General features: G+C 38.5%; 1 protein-coding gene across 1 annotated transcript in view; it reads left to right on the top strand.

The window, feature by feature from the left end:
- Nucleotides 1-18,688, top strand: part of sclt1 (sodium channel and clathrin linker 1) — an 84,928-nt gene extending 66,240 nt beyond the window's left edge. Inside the window, exons 20-22 of the mRNA XM_028801675.2 lie at nucleotides 5,560-5,638; nucleotides 9,789-9,884; nucleotides 18,483-18,688. Of these exons, the coding sequence (XP_028657508.1) occupies nucleotides 5,560-5,638; nucleotides 9,789-9,884; nucleotides 18,483-18,548 (241 nt within the window). The 3' untranslated portion in view covers nucleotides 18,549-18,688. The remainder of the gene's footprint in view (nucleotides 1-5,559; nucleotides 5,639-9,788; nucleotides 9,885-18,482) is intronic.
- Nucleotides 18,689-19,031: the final 343 nt, after the last annotated feature.

Raw genomic sequence — 19,031 nt, 5'->3', positions numbered from 1 at the left:
CGCAAGAGAGACAGAAAAGTAAGCTGGGTAGCTTCTCAGCCATTTGCCAATAGCGTCCCTTGTATGAAATCAACTGGGCAAACCAACTGAGGAAGCATGTACCAGAAATTAAAAGACCCATTGTCCGCAGAAACCCGCGAAGCAGCGAAAAATCCGCGATATATATTTAAATATGGTTACATATAAAATCTGCGATGGAGTGAAGCCGCGAAAGGCGAAGCGCGATATAGCGAGGGATTACTGTAGTCTTATTTCCCCGTGTGTTACAGTCCACATACTGGGAGAATGCAGGTAATGTTTTGTCCAGCGTCACATGGTTAAAGTCTCCAGCGATTAGCACAAGCGCCTCAGGGTGCTGCGTTTGTAACTTAGCAACAGCAGAATGGATGATGTCACTCGCTGACTCCACGTCCGCCCGAGGAGGGATGTAAACGATAACAACAATGACGTGTCCAAACTCTCTGGGCAAGTAATAGGGACGTAAACTTACGGCCAACAGTTCGATGTCCCTGCAGCAAGTGGAGATTTTGACGTTAACATGTCCAGAGTTACACCACCGTGTATTGACATAGAGAGCGAGTCCTCCTCCTTTGTGCTTCCCACAGGTACTTGAATCTCTGTCTGATGGCAATCTCTGATGGCCCAGACATCCAATAATCTGTACATCTCTGCCTTTGTAGTCTCTTCTTGAGTGTCCAATGCAGAAGAATGTAGACAATCTGTTATTAGTAAAAAAAAAAAAAAAGACCAAACAGATCTGTCTGCAAATACAGTGCCTTTTAAAAGTATTCAGAACCTTCCACTTTTTACACATTTTATTATTGTTTAAATTCATTTTTTCCCCTTGTCAAGAAGCACTCAATAGCCCAGAATGGATTTTAGGATTTTTTGCTAATTTATTAAAAATATCAGATTTACATAGGTATCCAGACCCTTTGCTATGACACTTGAAATTTAGGATATTTATCCACCTTGTTTGGAGAACAAGAAGGTCCCACAGCTGAAAATGTGTATTGGAGCACAAATCAAGATATGATGAAATTGCCTACTCAGCTTAGAGACAGAATTGAGTCAAGGCACAGATTTGAGGATGGCTACAAAAAAGATTCTACTGCATTGAAGGTTTCTAAGAGCACAGTGGCTTCCATAATTCTTAAAAGGAAGAAGTTTGGAACAACCATGACTCTTCGTAGAGCTGGACACTTCGCCAAACTGACCAATCGTGAGAAAACAGCCATGGTAAGAGAGGTGACAAAAAACCTGATGGTTTTTCTGGTTAAGCTCCACAGAACCTGTGTGGAGATAGAAGAAAATTCCAATACGGCAGCCACCACTGCAAAATTCTACTAATATGAGTTTTATGGCAGTGTGACCAAACAATACATGAAAGCCTGGTTGAAGTTTGTTAAAAGGCACCTAAAGGACTCTCCGACTATGAGAAACAAGATTCTCTGGTCTGATGACTCCAAAATTAACTGTTTGGCCTCAATTCTAATCATCACGCATGGAGGGAAACGGGCACCGCTCATCACCTGCACAATACCATTTCAAAGGTGAAGCATCATCATCATTCTGTTGGGGTTATTTTATAGCAACAGGGACTGGGTTGAATGGAAAACCTACTTTCATGGTACTTTGGGCCTCAGACTGGGCCAGATGGTCACCTACCAACAGGATAATGACCCTAAGCACAAACAAAGTCAATAGAGGAGTAGCTTATGAACAACTCTGGGAATGTTCTTAAGTGGCCCAGCCAGAACCTAGACTTGAATTCAGTCGAACATCTCTGAAGAGACTAGAAAATAGCTGCCCACCAGAGGTCTCCATCCAGCCTGACAGAACTTCAGAGAATATGCAGAGGAGAATGGCAGAAAATCCCACACATTTAGGTATGAGAAGCTTTTTTGCTTCATACCTAAGAAGACACAAGGTCGTAATTGCTTTAATTAATTACTGAGGAAGAGATCTGAAAACTTGTGTCGATGTGGTATTTCAGTGTTTTATTTTTAGTAAACTAGGGGGCTTCGCCAACTCCCTGGCCTGCGCTACGCACCAGCAAATTCACGTCTCTGCTGCTCACGTATTTCACTTTCACCAAACAACAAATCTTTTAATTCTCGCGGATACACCTCTTCATTGGGAAGAAACACTACTTTTCCCTGATGTCAACACGAATTAGACGATCTACAAATCTCCGACTTAAACTTTTTTAAATCCGAAAAATATCTACATACTTCTGTCATATCACCTATTTCCATATATTCGATCTCTTTTCCCTGTTCCGTTATTTCACAGAGTAATAATTTCCGTTTGTTTGCACAAATATGAACTTTACTATCATTTTTTGAGACTTTCAAATTTTAGTACTTTCATTATGTCTAACCTGCTCTGCATGTGTATCGCACCAACATTTTTAAACCTCTTTACAACATTCTACTTTGTCATCTACTGTTTCTTTTATTTCCAGCCCCGGGCGTGGTTAAATCTCTTGGCACAAAGTCTTGTCTTGCACGACATGAAATTATCTCTCTGAAAAAGTCACGTTTTGTCTCATCCCAGGATTTTTTTATATAATAGAGTGATTTGCAATAATTTCTAAAATTCTGTTTTCTCTTTCTCATTCTGGAATATTGAGTGTTTTATGATGGCGGGGGGATGAATTTAAATGATTTTAGCACATAACATAGCAAACACTTTAACATAGCAAAATGTGAAGGGGTCTGAATATTTTCTTAAGGCAATGTGAAAATTTCCAAAAGTAATTATTATTATTATTATTATTGAATTCAGTGATAGTTTACCCAATGGAACTGTGAACAGAACCCAAAAAGAAATTGTCAGTTTGTATGTAGAGGGTGCCAGTGCCTAAAATTGCCAACATGCCTAATGCATTTTTATGTGTTAGAGAATATATATTTGGTAATTTTTAATTTCAACACTGTCAGAACTATAAGGTGTTATTAATTATTGTTCACTATGTAAAGCACCACCTGAAATGCAGATAGATACATAATTGTAGAAATTTCTGGCATAAGCAATTTTTCTGATAGCAGGTTTTAACAGAGTGTAGTGCTGTGTAACATCATGTAGTATTGTATTAGAAGTTGCACATTTTGCTTGACTTCCCACTACATTCATAATGGCTAACATGGTACAACACCCTAGTACTACAGAAGCTGTACACAAATCCTGTGACTAGTACAAACATAACATGTTCAAAACTTGAGAGCACCTTAATGACATTTTTTAATGATAAAATCCAGGCAATACATTATAATTTAGGCTCTGTTGCTATTGACTCCGCCATTGATGATTTTCCTCCTCCTACTCATTCATTTTCCATGTTGGAGCTTCCTTCCACCTCAGAAATCATGGATCTCATCAATAGCTCTAAGCCTTCAACCTGTCACTTGGATCCAATTCCCACTGTTCTGGTTAAAGCCTGCCTTCCCTCGCTAGCTCCTCTTGTTGTTTCAATTATTCACTCGTCACTTTCCACCGGAATTGTTCACCAGTCTATGAAAACTGCAGTGATTCACCCCCTACTGAAAAAACCTGGGGTTGACCCTACTGACTTTAATAATTTCCGACCAATTTCTAATCTTCCTTTTATTTCAAAGGTTCTTGAAAAAACTGTGGCTTCCCAACTTCATCAGTATTTATCTGCTAACAGTTTATACGAACCATTCCAGTCAGGCTTCCGACGTTTTCACAGCACTGAGACGGCACTAGTTAAGATCACTAATGATCTTTTAGTGGCTGCAGACTCAGGCTTAATCACAATCCTTGTTCTTCTTGACCTCAGTGCTGCATTTGACACTGTCTGTCATTTCACCCTACTAAAAAGGCTATCTGCACTAGGTATTTCTCACATTCCGTTAACTTGGTTTAAGTCATATCTTACAGACAGAACTCAATTCATTCAGCTGGATACATGTACCTCCACTCCCACTCCTGTAGTATCTGGGGTTCCTCAGGGTTCTGTCCTTGGTCCCCTGCTGTTTATCATTTATCTGCTTCCTTTGGGTGTCATTTTTCGTAAATGGAAGATAAACTTTAATTGTTACGCAGATGACACCCAGTTATATATTTCAACTTCACCATCTGCATCGCTTCCACCATCCTCACTTACTGATTGCCTTGCTGAGATCAAGTCTTGGTTATCTTCTAACTTCTTGCAGTTGAACTCCAATAAAACTGAGTTGCTTCTTATGGGCACGAAATCTGCAATAGCGAAGGCATCAAAGATCTCAGTATTAATAGACTATACTTCTGTTACCTGTACAGATCAGATAAAAAGCCTTGGTGTAATTCTGGACAGCACGTTGTCTTTCCAGTCTCACATCAGTTCTGTTACTCGAGCAGCTTAGTTTCACCTGCGAAACATTAATCGCTTGCGTCCATTTTTGTCAAATCACTCTACTGCCATTTTAGTCAACAGTTTGGTCACCTCCCGCCTGGACTATTGCAATTCACTTCTCTTTGGTCTGCCTCAAAAGTTACTACATAAACTTCAACTTGTTCAAAATTCAGCTGCTCGTATAATTACTAAAACACCCTATTCTGATCACATTACACCCGTTATTCTGCAGCTTCATTGGCTGCCAATAAAGTTTAGGGTCAACTACAAAATTTTAGTCCTTACATATAAGGCCATTCATAATCTTGCCCCCACATATCTCTCACAGCTCCTACAAGTCATTAAACCCTCTCGTATGCTCAGATCCTCTTTTTCCATTAACTTAAATAATCCACCAGCACGTCTTGTTACGATGGGATATTGAGCATTTAGCAGATCGGCACCTTCCTTATGGAACTCATTACCTGCTTATCTTAGGAATATGACTACCCTTCACCAATTTCAGGCTAATCTTAAAACTTATCTGTTCAAAATTGTTTATTCATTGTAACTGTTGGTGTTTTATTTGGATTTTATATTTTCTAGTTATTGAATGTTTATTTTTTACCTGATTGTACAGTGACCTTGACTTTTTTGAAAGGCACTTCAAATAAATAAAATGTAAATGTATTATGATCTAAGATAATTTACTCCAATTTTTGTTACATAAACATTGCTGTCTTCTTTAGCATAAGTGTCATAATGCTGAAACATGACTTAAAAAAATCCAAAAGTAATTATTTTTTATTAAAGAGTGATAGGTCACCTACTGGAACTCTCAACAGCATATAAAAATAAAGTTTTGCTTCATAGTTTAAATCCAGGCCTGTTCAACGAGTGTCTTTGAGGGATTTGACTTCCAAAGATTCATGTGTGAAATTATTTGAATAATCAAATGAGTGAATGAGCCCCATAATGGACTGATGTTCTGTCCAGATTCAGTTCCTGTTAGTTGGCTGTAGCTTCTCTTTATGCAGGGATATTTTTTTAAGCCCTTGTCTTGAAAATGCTTTTTAGACTTGTTAGAATGTATGATACCATAGTAAATTTAAGTGATACAAAGACAGTAGATAGGATTAGAAAATTGTTTGTTAAAACAGTACTGCTGCAGAGCTAATGTAAAAAATGATGATTACATATGAAATATTTTTGATTTTTAGAAGTCAGTTAAACCAACAAAAGCAACGCTCCCAGGAACTAGCTTCTAAACTTGGAGCTGAGCATGAGAAGGCTGCTGAGGTGAGAAAGAGACACGCCAGATTATTTCAAAGTCATATTAGAAGCATTTTTAAATATATGTCAGAGATCCAGAGAGCAATACACTTTTAAATATTGCTTAAATTTAATTTGTATATAGGAAGGTGAAGCCTATATATCCATCTTTTATGGCCGCAGCTAAAAACTGGTGATGCTGTTCAAGCCGTTGACAATGACTAACACTTCCTGTTATAAAGCAAATATGTTCAGTTAATAAGTTCAATTATTATATGCACTATTTTACCTTGGCTCAGATTTTACATTTCATTTTTTAATCTTAATGTAAATTAAAAAAAATGCTAAAATGAGCAGGTGTTGGCTATCTTGTTTTGTAGGAAAAGTGGTGATGGGGTATCTGTGTGCTATTAATTGAACAGGCGGAAGGTCTCAATTTCAGTATTTTTTTTTCATTTTATATAGAAAATGATATGTATTAGAATAGGGTGTAGTGTGTTTATTGCTTTCTTTCGATACTCCAACTGAGAAATTTAACCCAACAAGAGAAAAGATGTCTCCATTTGGACTTAGCTTTTCAAGAAGGCATCTGTGTATCATTCGAAGATTAAAACTATGACAGTCTGTGAATGTACATCAACAACAAAATGAGCTCCTTTAACATTACTTCACATTCTCAGCCACTCAAAGCACAGAAAGACAGATGAGCTCTTTTTAAATTAGGCATTTATGGAAATTGATTATGGTAAAAGACTTGATCAATCAGTTGGAAATGCCCTTCATTTAAAAAAAAAAAAACTCACAACACAATAATGAAGTCTATACAAAAAAATCTTAGAGTAGTAGAATCACTCAGTGTAAAGGCTTCATCCAGTATGGAGTGAAGTACTGAAATGTTGTATGAATAAGTCGATAAACTGAACAGATGCATTACACATCGATTTTTAGCCCATTGTTTTGATTTTAATTAGCAGACACCACATTTAATTTTATTTAAGGATCGATTGTTTAACCTCTTAATCACTCTTTTAATAATATTTCCTATATTCCAGCAGTTTCTTAAATAATATCTGCATTGGTGTATTGCATTTTTTATAATAAAATATCAAGTTTGCAAATAAAGCACAGATGAAATTTTGCCATTATTATATATCATTACATTGTTTGCACTGGGAGAAAAGCAGTCTGGTCAGAAATGTTCTACTGAACTAAACAGGTAGACGAGAAAGAAAGGAACTGAAATCCTGACTTGCTGACTCAACATTTCAGACACGCTGCTTGAGTCACAAATTACAGAACTCAAGGTAACCTCGAGTAAGACAGAGATAAAACAATTACATTGAGGCACAGCAGGAATATGTGGGTTAGTTAAGGGTGTCAAAGGATAGGAGACAGAGTAATGATGATGAAGATGAACATGGGATCTGTTATATGAACAGAAAGTTCTTTACCTCAGTGCCACCTTAGATCTTTCATGTGTACCGCAGCAGTAGACAAACTCCTATAAGCCTTTTGTTGTTCAAGTCTGAAAGAATCCAAGAAAACCAGTATATACTGCTAATAATTCACACATAACATATATTTGTGGATAAACCTATTAAGTCAAACTGTGTGCTTTTTATGTGACTGTAGAGTACAAGATCTCAAGGAATCATCTTTGATCAGTGGTGTCAAACCTATTAACAAGAATGCTATAATTATTATTGTTTTGTCTCTGTTTTTATCTTGCTTTGCCTTTGTTTAAACTTTTTATGTTTCACTTTGAGATTTACTGCTAATGTGAAGTGCCCCTATAAATAAAATGCATTATTATTATTATTATTAAAGTCATGGGAACTACCGCAGGAAGTGCAAAATAACACTAGTTCCAACACATGCCCAGTATCAACACCTTTTTATCTTTTGTATCCATGCGGGCCTCCATTGCTCATCCCCCATGACATGGTGCATACACATTCACAACTCGTCATCAACTTTACCATTATACTGGTAGATCACATCCCTTTTCATTCCCTTTTATTTGAGGACTGGAGGTCTGCATGTTCCACTAGTACTTTACAAAAAGCTACAGTACAGTGCAACAAATTTTGTTATCAATTTGAAATATGTGTGTTCTGTTTATTTCAGTAAGTCCTTTTACAGCCTGCTTGTCATCTTGTGCATGAGAGACTGTGCATCTTCTCTTTGCTGCATACTGCATAGATCTTCTTAGTACAAATAGATGGCCGAAATTATCGGCACCCCTGGAATTTTCCCAGAAAATGCACAATTTCTCCCAGAAAATTGTTGCAATTACAAATGTTTTGGTATACACATGTTTATTTCCTTTATGTGCATTGGAACAACACAAAAAAACAGAGAAAAAAAGCCAAATCTGACATCATGTCACACAAGACTCAAAAACTGGGCTGGACAAAATTATTGGCACCCTCAACTTAATATTTGGTTGCACGCCCTTTGGAAAAAATAACTGAAATCAAGCGCTTCCTGTTACCATCAACAAGCTTGTTACACCTCTCAACTGGAATTTCCGACCACTCTTCTTTTGCAAACTGCTCAAGGTTTCTCAGATTTGAAGGGCGCCTTCTCCCAACAGCAATTTTGAGATCTCTCCATAAGTGTTCATTCGGATTTAGATCCGGACTCATTGCTGGCCACTTCAGAACTCTCCAGCGCTTTGTCTTCAACCATTTCTGAGTGCTTTTAGATGTATGTTTGGGGTCATTGTCCTGCTGGAACACCCATGACTTCTGACGCAGACCCAGCTTTCTGACACTGGGCCCTACATTGCGCCCCAATATCTTTTGGTAGTCTTCAGATTTCATGATGCCTTGTACACAGTCAAGGCATCCAGTGCCAGAGGCAGCAAAACATCCCCAAAACATCTTAGAACCTCCACCGTGTTTGACTGTAGGAACTGTGTTCTTTTCTTCGTAGGCCTCATTCCGTTTTCTGTAAACAGTAGAATGGTGAGTTTTACCAAAAAGCTCTACCTTGGTCTCATCTGTCCACAAGACGTTCGCCCAGAAGGATTTTGGCTTCCTCAAGTACATTTTGGGTAAACTCCAGTCTGGCTTTTTTATGTTTCTGTGTCAGCAGTGGGGTCCTACTGGCTCTCCTGCCATAGCGTTTCATTTCGTTCAGATGTTGACAGATAGTTCGAGCTGACACTGTTGCACCACGAGTCTGCAGAACAGCTTGAATATGTTTTGAAGTTGATTGGGGTTGTTTATCCACCATTCGGACTATCCTTCATTGCAGTCTTTTATCAATTTTTCTCTTCCGTCCACGTCCAGGGAGATTAGCTACAGTGTTATGTGTTGTGAACTTCTTGATTATGTTGCGCACAGTGGACAAAGGAACATGAAGATCTCTGAAGATGGACTTGAAGCCTTGGGATTGTTGATATTTTTCCACAATTTTTGTTCTCAAGTCGTCAGACAATTCTCTGCTCTTTTTCTGTTCTCCATGCTTAGTGTGGCACACTCAGACACACAACAGAAAGGTTGAGTCAACTTTTCTCCATTTTAACTGGCTTCAGTTGTGATTGTTATATTGCCAGCACCTGTTTCTTGCCACAGATGAGTTCAAATGAGCATCATATGCTTGAAATAAAACGATTTACCCACAATTTTGAAAAGGTGCCAATAATTTTGTCCGGCCCATTTTTGGAGTTCTGTGTGACATGATGTCAGATTTGGCTTTTTTTCTCTGTTTTTTTGTGTTGGTCCAGTGCACATAAAGGAAATAAACATGTGTATACCAAAACATTTGTAATTGCAACAATTTTCTGGGAGAAATGGTGCATTTTCTAGGAAAATTCCAGGGGTGCCGATAATTTCGGCCATGACTGTAGGATAAGGTGGTTTGGTCTTACATTCAGGTCGGAAAGCCCCCGACCACTCAATTGACAATTTTAACTTGAATGAGGCAGAGACCCACCTACGCAAGATGACTAGCATCTTGAATTACGGCATTAGAGTGCAGGTGAGAAGGGGATGGAGACAGACTTAAGAGTCAAAGTATCATTTGATCTTGGGCAACTAGAGAATCTGTTTATTGATGCTGCAAAATGAAGATGTTCTTAGTACAGAAGGGATTTCAATAGCCAAGACTTTAATTTTTCAAAAGGCATTACAATTAACTTGAAAATGTTGTTTTTTTTTCACTACAAAAGTTTGAAAAACAAATGGCCGAGTACCAGGAGAAAACAGACAGACTGCAGAGGCGCTTACTTCATGCGGAGCAGAGAGCATCGGCAGCTTCTCACCAGGTATGTCCTTCCATCAACTAAACTCCAACAAAGAGTTGTTTCCAAAACAATTAACATGTCAGCTATAAATATTTTCAGCTAAATTTGGGGTAGGTAGATAGTCACTAGGGCGGCACGGTGGCGCAGGGGGTAGCGCTGCTGCCTCGCAGTAAGGAGACCTGGGTTCGCTTCCCGGGTCCTCCCTACATGGAGTTTGCATGTTCTCTCCGTGTCTGCGTGGGTTTCCTTTGGGTGCTCCGGTTTCCTCCCACAGTCCAAAGACATGCAGGTTAGGTGCATTGGTGATTCTAAATTGTCCCTAGTGTGTGGGTGTGTGTGGGTGTGCGGTGGGCTGGCGCCCTGCTCGGGGTTTGTTTCCTGCCTTTCTCCCTTTGTTGGCTGGGATTGGCTCTAGCAGGCCCCCATGACCCTGTAGTTAGGACATAGCGGGCTGGATGATGGATGGATAGATAGTCACTAATTCCCACCGTCATATCTCCACAGAGTTTTACTATTTCATGAGTTTGTAAATATTTTTGAAAAGACATTGGCCTTTTTAAAGTTTAGATTTTAAAAATCCAAAGACAGTGGTGACACTCTGGATTTCCTTCCACTTTCCTAAAGCTGTACAGGTCATGTTATTTGCCGATTTCAAATTGACCCAGTGTGGGCGCAAAGGACTGGCATTCAGGGTTAGTTCCTGCCTTGTATCTGATGTTGCCAGGCTAGGCTCGAGATTTTCTTGAACATGAATTGGAGTTGAGAATGTTATGCAGCTACACTGTTTGCCTTATGGACAGTATTAAATTTGTGTTAGATGGTAAAGTTTAGGTTTTATTATCTACAGCCTCCCATTGTGTAAATCTGTTTTTAATTTGATAATGTAAGTGATGTTTATTATAAACTATATAATGAATGTTGTAAAAATACCACAGTGATGTATTGTCATCTATTCAAATTAAGGTAAACATTTTTCACTTGATTTAAATATTTTTCCATCAACACCAACAAATATAATAATTTAAATTGATTATAGGAAAAATCTATAATTATTATTATTATTATATTATTAGGAATTATTTTCCAAGCTACCATATATGCAAGGTTTGGCAATTCTCCCCATTTCCCAATAGGGCCTAAATTCCATTCTGAAGACATTAATATTGACTCTAAACTGGTCCGGTGGTATACTGAGTGGGCTATCCAGGCTGTGTTCCTATTTTATTTTGATAACATAGGGGTTGGCGCTGGCTCTCTTTTAAAGTCCTTTTGTCATCCATTATTTTATTTTGCCACTATAAAGTTATAAACACATTCAGAACAAGATAAACTGCACCTCTTCAAACCACTTTTGTCATTATTATTTTCATAACTTAATTTATCAGTTCCTATTTTTTAAAGCATTCCTGATAGTCCATTTCACGTGGGACAAACCTCACAAAAGCCTGTCATTTACTCAAATTGCCAGCACTGTAAGGTGATATTTCTTATCCACTCTACTACGGGATTAAAATTGAGTATGGGTCTCAGTAATCAAGTAATTTCGTGATGGCTCTGTCTTGGATTTTAGAAGACTAACTAAGTCAGGGCATCCAACTCCAACCAATTTCACTCCAACCAGTTGCTTAATTAGGCGTCGATTCTTGTTGTTAATTAAACCCGTTCTTTAATTCAATGGCTTGTTGCTGCTCTCATTGTGCAATAGCAGACATTTCTGAAATTGTTGATTTTCTCTTTTTCTAAGAGCACTGTTAAAATGTTTTGTGGACATTCCTGAGACCTTCATCTTTCTTTATTTTCAGATACTGTATGATGGACACAGTTCACTAGTCATGTTTTGGCTCATTTTGTATCTCATTATTGTTTGGTTGCTAATTAAGGAAAAAGAAAGGGATCTGAGTCTTCAAAAGCAAATCAATTAAAATTACTATATTTTTCGCTCCATAAGACGCACCTAAGTTTAGAGGACAAAAAAACAAAAAAAAATATTCTGAACCAAATGGTGTACTAATATATTTAATAAAATATAGCAGAATAATATTTCAACCATGTAAAGTCAACAGCGGTATTAAGAACCATCATCATTGTCATTAACAAATAAGGAGAGACTTTAAGGTTCAAGCACTCTTCTAGTTTTCTGGAAACCCCAAGAACTCCTCATCGCTAGCGTCAGAATTTATGAAGCTCAGTTGCTCACAATCACTGATATCACTTTCTTCGCTCTCTTCCTATAAGATACTATCTTCATTTCTATCTAAGGCATTGCTAATGGCAGCTTCCACCTGCAGCTGTAGACTCCTCAGTACGCGAGCAACTGTCCACGTTAGTGTTTAGATCAGGACAGTGCATGTGCCCAAAACATTAACATTTATATGTTACTTACATAAAAGCCAGATTGAATGTTATTTACCTTGATTTATTTACTTATTTCCTACAGTGTAAAGTCACAAGTAGACTGCAGCGCTTCCCGTGTACATATACAAAGTACAGCGATGGCAAAAGTGCGCCGTGGATTCTTTCTCCAATGTAGAACCCTCGTCATCATCTGAGTCAGGTCAGGTAATACACATGCTGGTTTGTGACGCAATATTGCTCCATAGGCACACAGACATTTCCACCCTTCTTTTGGGAAAAAAAATTGTGTCTTTTGGAGCGAAAAATACGGTAATTCAAAAGAAGTTAATTAGCAGGAAAAACAGGTCACTAATTAAGAAAAGGGTTAGAATGAAAACCTGCAGCCATTATGGTCCTCCAGGACTGGAGTTTGAGAACCCTGCATTACCACCTCAAAGCCCGAATGGTTTCAAAAACACCACCAAAAACCAATTGTGACACAAATTGCAATTTTATACGGGCGGTGTATTAAATAATCACTTGGCATCAGACCCTCATCATTATAATTGCAATATTGTCCAAATAATGCTTCAGTTAGTATGGCAACACAGTTTATTTCAGTGCTGCTTTTATACAGAGGGTTGGTATTTAATCAACAAAAGCCGAGATGCCTGTAGGAATCGTTTGCGTCAACTTTAAAGGCTTCATTAATTTCCATTGTTGCAGAAAAGCTGTAGGTTGATTGTTATCTGAAAGGGGGCCTTTTCTGTATAGCTATGAAAATTACATTAGTTTTTGGTTTTTAGGAAACCTAAACTTTTTTTTCACCTCTGATAGTGTACCAAGTATCTTTGTACTATTTCAGATTATTCACTGGACTTGAACTGCATAAATTTCAATAAAAACTGGAAAAATGGGAGTGTACAAATGGGGTCCATTTGAACCTGAGATCCCTGACTATTTTATGCTTGAGGTGTTATGCACCCATTGTAGCTACAAAAAGCTGATTATTACAGCCATTTCAGAATACCTGCCATATTTCTGTATTTTTCCCTTTTTGTTATATAACAGCTTAAAAAATGTCCATTTTCAGTTTCATAAATGCTTACATTTACCTAGCTTATCCCAACTCATAGATTCCCACACAGTCTGCACATTAGTTTTCTGCTGACTTGACCCTCATTCTCTAAAACTAAATTCAAAAAGCAGTTAGGTCACCCTTAGTACACTTGCAACTTGTAGCATATTCACTTATTTAATTTGTAAAACTATATGCTTTAGCTTAAGTAAAAAAATAAACACCATTCAGAGAAGCTAGAGAAAACACTTTTTTTGGTAAAGCATTAATCACCGTTTTTCCAAAGAAAAATAAGGACCTACAACAATCTTGACTTATTACAGGTAGGCATTTTGCTTCAAACCTTCAGCGTCTATTTAATGTAATATACTCACCCACAAAGTCAAACACACCAGCAATCTGGACGTCTTTGGATGCAGAAAGAGCCTTTGACAGAATCTGTTCACCACATTGCACAAGTTCAGGTTTGGCTCAATTATATCTGAATGGATAAAAAGACTTTATACCAGCCAAGAGGCCTCAGTTCATGTTAACAAAATGAACTCAAACTACTTCAAACTAGAAGGTGGTACTCCAAAGGGGTGTCCTCTATCACCATTGCTTTTTGCAATAGTTATTGGCTATTCATTTTCTAAATACATCAGAGATAAAAGGGGATTATGAGAGAAACGCTGAAAGAAAATAATACTATTATTAATATGCAAAAGATGTGGCATTGTATATATTAGACCCACAAATATCCTTACCGTTAGTCAAAAGATGTCAGGACTCAAAATTAATTTGAATAAAAGTGGGCTTTTTTCAGTGAACTGTAGAATACTGTACTAGACTGGGCATCTGTCTGTTCATTCTTTGAAAATAGCATATGTAGCTAGGGCTAAACATCACCAATAAATATAAAGATCTTATTCAACACAATTTTGGTAACAACATGGAGAGAGAAAAAAAAAATCAAACGAGGTACGAACAGATGGTCTACCATCCATTTCACCTTAGCAGGGAGAATCAAGCTTCTTTTTCTGTTTCATAGGATTGCTATATACATTAACAAGTCATTCTTTAAGAAACTAGACACAATTTTGACCCCATCGATCTGGAATCGAGATGCCCACACACTCGGAAGTTGACTCTACACAGACCTAAAGCAGAAGGTGGCATGACACTACCTAACTTTTAGTTTTATTACTGAGTGACAAATATACAAGCTATAAAGCCCTGGAAATCGTCACAAAATGATGAATTTACACCAGTCTGGTCAGCAATAGAAATGAAACCTTGATGTGCTTCTTTATATGCCCTGCTTTGTGCCCCAGTAAATACGATATTGTCAATATACCAATAATCCAATTGTCTATCAATCACTCTGAACGAAAGCAGGATGCACTTCAAGGCAGAGAAGCTTTTGCCTGTTGCTCCTCTACACAATAAGGGCCTACTCACTATTTGAACCTTTGGAAAACTCTCAGGATTACAACACTAACAGAACTATATATAAGAACATATGTATGTCTTATGAACAATTAAGCTTCAAAATTTTCCAGCAACACTATTTTCAAGTTCAAAATTTTGTTACAGCAAATTTACCAATTATCGCACCTGCCACTCATTTCTATTCCATGGATAAGATACATTGTAGCTCTACATGCACAAAGCATTGTATCATTTAATTTAAAATGTTTAATTGATCACATCTCTCTCATTTAAAATTGTCCAAAATGTATCCAGGGCAAGATCCAACCTCTGAGTGTTGCAATCGATCTTCATCCTCACAGGGTGTTCACCAAATAATAAGTTTTATGGACAAAAATCTTTGCAGGCCTATCAGACAGCCTTGGTGTCACAATCACCCCTAACCCATTAAAAGCTGTGTTTGGTGAACTGCCTGATGGGCTTAAAGTAGAGGAGGACAAATTGATTGTACAGTGGAACCTCGGGTCACAACTGTAATTCGTTCCAAAACTCGGGTCGCAACCCGATTTGGTTGTGACCCGAGGTAATTTCCCCCATAGGATTGTATGTAAATACAACTAATCCGTTCTGGACAGTACGAGCTGTATGTAAATATATATACGCTCGCTCGCGCTCTCTTGCTCTCGCTCGCTCGCTTACTGCACAGGGAATTCACAGGGAGAGACTGAACACGTGCAGAAATCATCGGCGCGTACAAACCAGAAGGGAAACTGGCTTGTTCGTCACCCGAGTGTGTGGTCATAAACAGATGCAAAAATTTGGCAAACTTTTTGGTCGTAACCCGATTTGTACGTGGTTCGAGATGTTCGTGACCTGAGGTTCCACTGTAATTGCCTTTGCCACAACACTAGCATGTAGGCTTATCTTGCTTAACTGGAAAAATCCCAACCCACCTTTTATAAGCCAGTGGGTAAATGATGTTCTATACTATTTGAAGGTAGGAAAATCAATTTCTTGCTAAAAAGATTTGTCCACAACCTTTTAAAAAATATGGTAAGACTTATTTTTAAAAAAAATTGAATATACATTTATTTATATTGAGGAAAAAGGTGTGTTTTATTTTTTTTGTCTTCCGCTGTTGAATCTTCTCGTTCTCTGTTGTGGGATGAATTCTTGTTTTATTAGATTGTCCATCCATCCATCCATTGTCTCCCGCTTATCCGAGGTCGGGTCGCGGGGGCAGCAGCTTGAGCAGAGATGCCCAGACTTCCCTCTCCCCGGCCACTTCTTCTAGCTCTTCCGGGAGAATCCCAAGGCGTTCCCAGGCCAGTCGAGAGACATAGTCCCTCCAGCGTGTCCTGGGTCTTCCCCGGGGCCTCCTCCCGGTTAGACGTGCCCGGAACACCTCATCAGGGAGGAGTCCAGGAGGCATCCTGATCAGATGCCCGAGCCACCTCATCTGACTCCTCTCGATGCAGAGGAGCAGCGGCTCTACTCTGAGCCCCTCCCGGATGACTGAGCTTCTCGCCCTATCTTTAAGGGAGAGCCCAGACACCCTGCGGAGGAAACTCATTTCAGCCGCTTGTATTCGCGATCTCATTCTTTCGGTCACTGCCCATAGCTCATGACCATAGGTGAGGGTAGGAACATAGATCGACTGGTAAATTGAGAGCTTCGCCTTGCGGCTCAGCTCCTTTTTCACCACGACAGACCGATGCAATGCCCGCATTACTGCGGATGCCGCACCGATCCGCCTGTCGATCTCACGCTCCATTCTTCCCTCACTCGTGAACAAGACCCCGAGATACTTGAACTCCTCCACTTGAAGCAGGATCTCGCTACCAACCCTGAGAGGGCACTCCACCCTTTTCCGGCTGAGGACCATGGTTTATTAGATTGTTGTTTTCTAAATTGTTTTTTTTTTTCTAGATGAATGTTGAAGTTATTTGTTGCATAAGTTCTGCAAATTTGCTTGATTGTATACTTTCTTGAAATAAAAAGTGAGAGAATTAGAGATGTTACAATTTCTGGTCTCTAGAAATAAAAAGAAGCATACAGTAGCTGGGGTAGAAAAGAAATGATTGCTTTCAATGTGAGAAATCACAAGCCGTGTCGTTGGGGCTTCTTGTCTGCATCACAAACAGGTGAGCCTCATGCTGCTTCCACTTTGGTTAGGTGACTGTTTAAGCTCAAGGAATACTATTTGCTGGAAGGACTTTTAAACAGTGCATGAGTCATGAGCACTTTAATGGTAGGCAAATTTATTTAAAAATAGTAAATTTGAGTGTATATATGTAGTGTCCATTGAATACCTAAAAATTGCTGTCAGTCACTCTGCTCCTCAACTAGGCACAGCTTGAGCAATTTTACAAGGAGAAAAGAGCAACTCGCATTCTATCACAGTGTGCAAAATGAATAGCTGCTTATTGAAAAGCAGTACAGGTTGGCCCCTGTGATTTGCAGTTTTGTCATCAGTAATTAAATGGAAATTCTCTTCTTTGTTTTGCAACCTTTTACGGAAAATTGCAGATAAATGCTGTAGCAGTGCTACTTAGATGGACTACATATCCCAGCAACCCTGGCAGTTCTGTGTCATTGGGCAGCTCTGCTGGTTGTCATGAAGGCTGCTGGGTAAAATAAGATTAGGGCACTAGTTTTAAAAGTGAGCCATAAGACGCTGGCAGGATTGCAATCGGTGGAGTCTTTTTTGCTTCACTTCACATTTGGATTATAATTATTCCCATCAGATTGCAGTTCTCTCTGAATTTATATCCTTGTCCTGTGCCATCGTAAGTGAATTCTTCTGGGTTTGAAAACATCTTTGTCTGGGGAGCGTTCTCAATTTCTGTTGTGTAGATTTCTAAGACAGAACATTACAGAACTTTCAGGGGCCTGTTGATGGGGGATTTCATTTCTTAACTACACCACCATCACTTGCATCTGCGAAGCTGGACGGTGTTGTGAGAGTTTATCACCGAGTGTTTGGTTAGATTTCTTGTGTGTCTGTAATAATTTTTTTTGTCACTTACTACCATAAATACACACATTTATTAACATTTTGTAACAAGTTACAGTTCACTAAACAACTGCCGAACGACACACTTTGTGAGGGGCAGCCAATGTCCCCCACACCCGATTTGCTTACACATCGATCATTCTGTCTCATCTTGGAATATGCAGGAAACACAAGTGCAAAACATTCAGCGATTTTCACATGTGCCAGGGTCCTGTGCCTTTAACCCCCCATTGTTCTCAAGGAATAACTGTACTTGCTTAATATGTGCAAGAGGTGGGTCAAGGTCAGGAGCAGTTACAGTGTGTTAACATTTCGGTTTTTGGAACTTGAACTTGTAATTTGTAAAGCCTAAAAATAAATCAAAATTCTCTGTTTGATCCATTGCTTTATGTGAAAACTTTAAGACACTGCAAATACTCAAAAAGTTCATTCTGCTTGTGTTGCATCAAGAAATGCAATGGGTGGGTTGCAATGTTGGTCTTCTAATTGATATGACGTTTCCATATTCTGTCCATAAGTGCATTTTAATTATCTGCTTTATTTTACTGAGTGTTCCTGATGACCTGAACTATGCTGGTCTGATAATGAATTAAAGGATGGGTTTCTGTTCTATCAATGTAAATGTAAATATACCGTAATTTTTGTATGGTGAATACTCGCAGTATGATGAGGGATTGAAGTTCTTGAAACACTTGATTTTCATATTTGTTGCAGTGTACAAGATGGTTAGATTAATTGTATGTAACAAAGAGATTTATGAAACTTTTTGTTTTAATTGCAGTTGACTCAGATTACAACACGACGACGCACAGCCGCCACCTCCTTGATGGATTTGGAAACTCTCTGAGATAACATGAGCTCGTACAGAGGACTGCAGTAACCTGAACAAGAACAGTGCGTTGTATTGGTTGTACAAATGGCGTGTAGTTAATGTGAATGAATGACAAATTTGACCTTGTTAATATAAATGTTGAACATTTTCTTAAAGATGTGCTCCTTTGTTATTTATCACCATTAATTTCATCAGGTTACAACCAAATGAATGCCAAGCTTGCAACATGTAAACACACTGACATTCATGCGAGAGTTGGTGTTAAAATATGAGAGATGTAGTGTGCAGTAAATAAGATATACACCGAGTAAGGTAAATAAATAATAATGCGTTACGTTTACTCGTGTTTTTTCTTCAAAATAAAAAGCTGTGTTTAGAAATACTGTAGGGACACAATTTCAATCAGGAATTTGATTTTGCTTCATCTTTCCACTGATTCTAATGAAGTTTATAAAGCTCTCTTTTCAGTTTAAATGTGTGCACATTTATTGCAACTTT

The sequence above is a fragment of the Erpetoichthys calabaricus genome, chromosome 5 (assembly GCF_900747795.2).
Source record: "Erpetoichthys calabaricus chromosome 5, fErpCal1.3, whole genome shotgun sequence".
NCBI lineage: Eukaryota > Metazoa > Chordata > Cladistia > Polypteriformes > Polypteridae > Erpetoichthys > Erpetoichthys calabaricus.
Note: the sequence above shows the minus strand (reverse complement) of the source record. Positions and strands in the feature narration are given on the sequence as shown.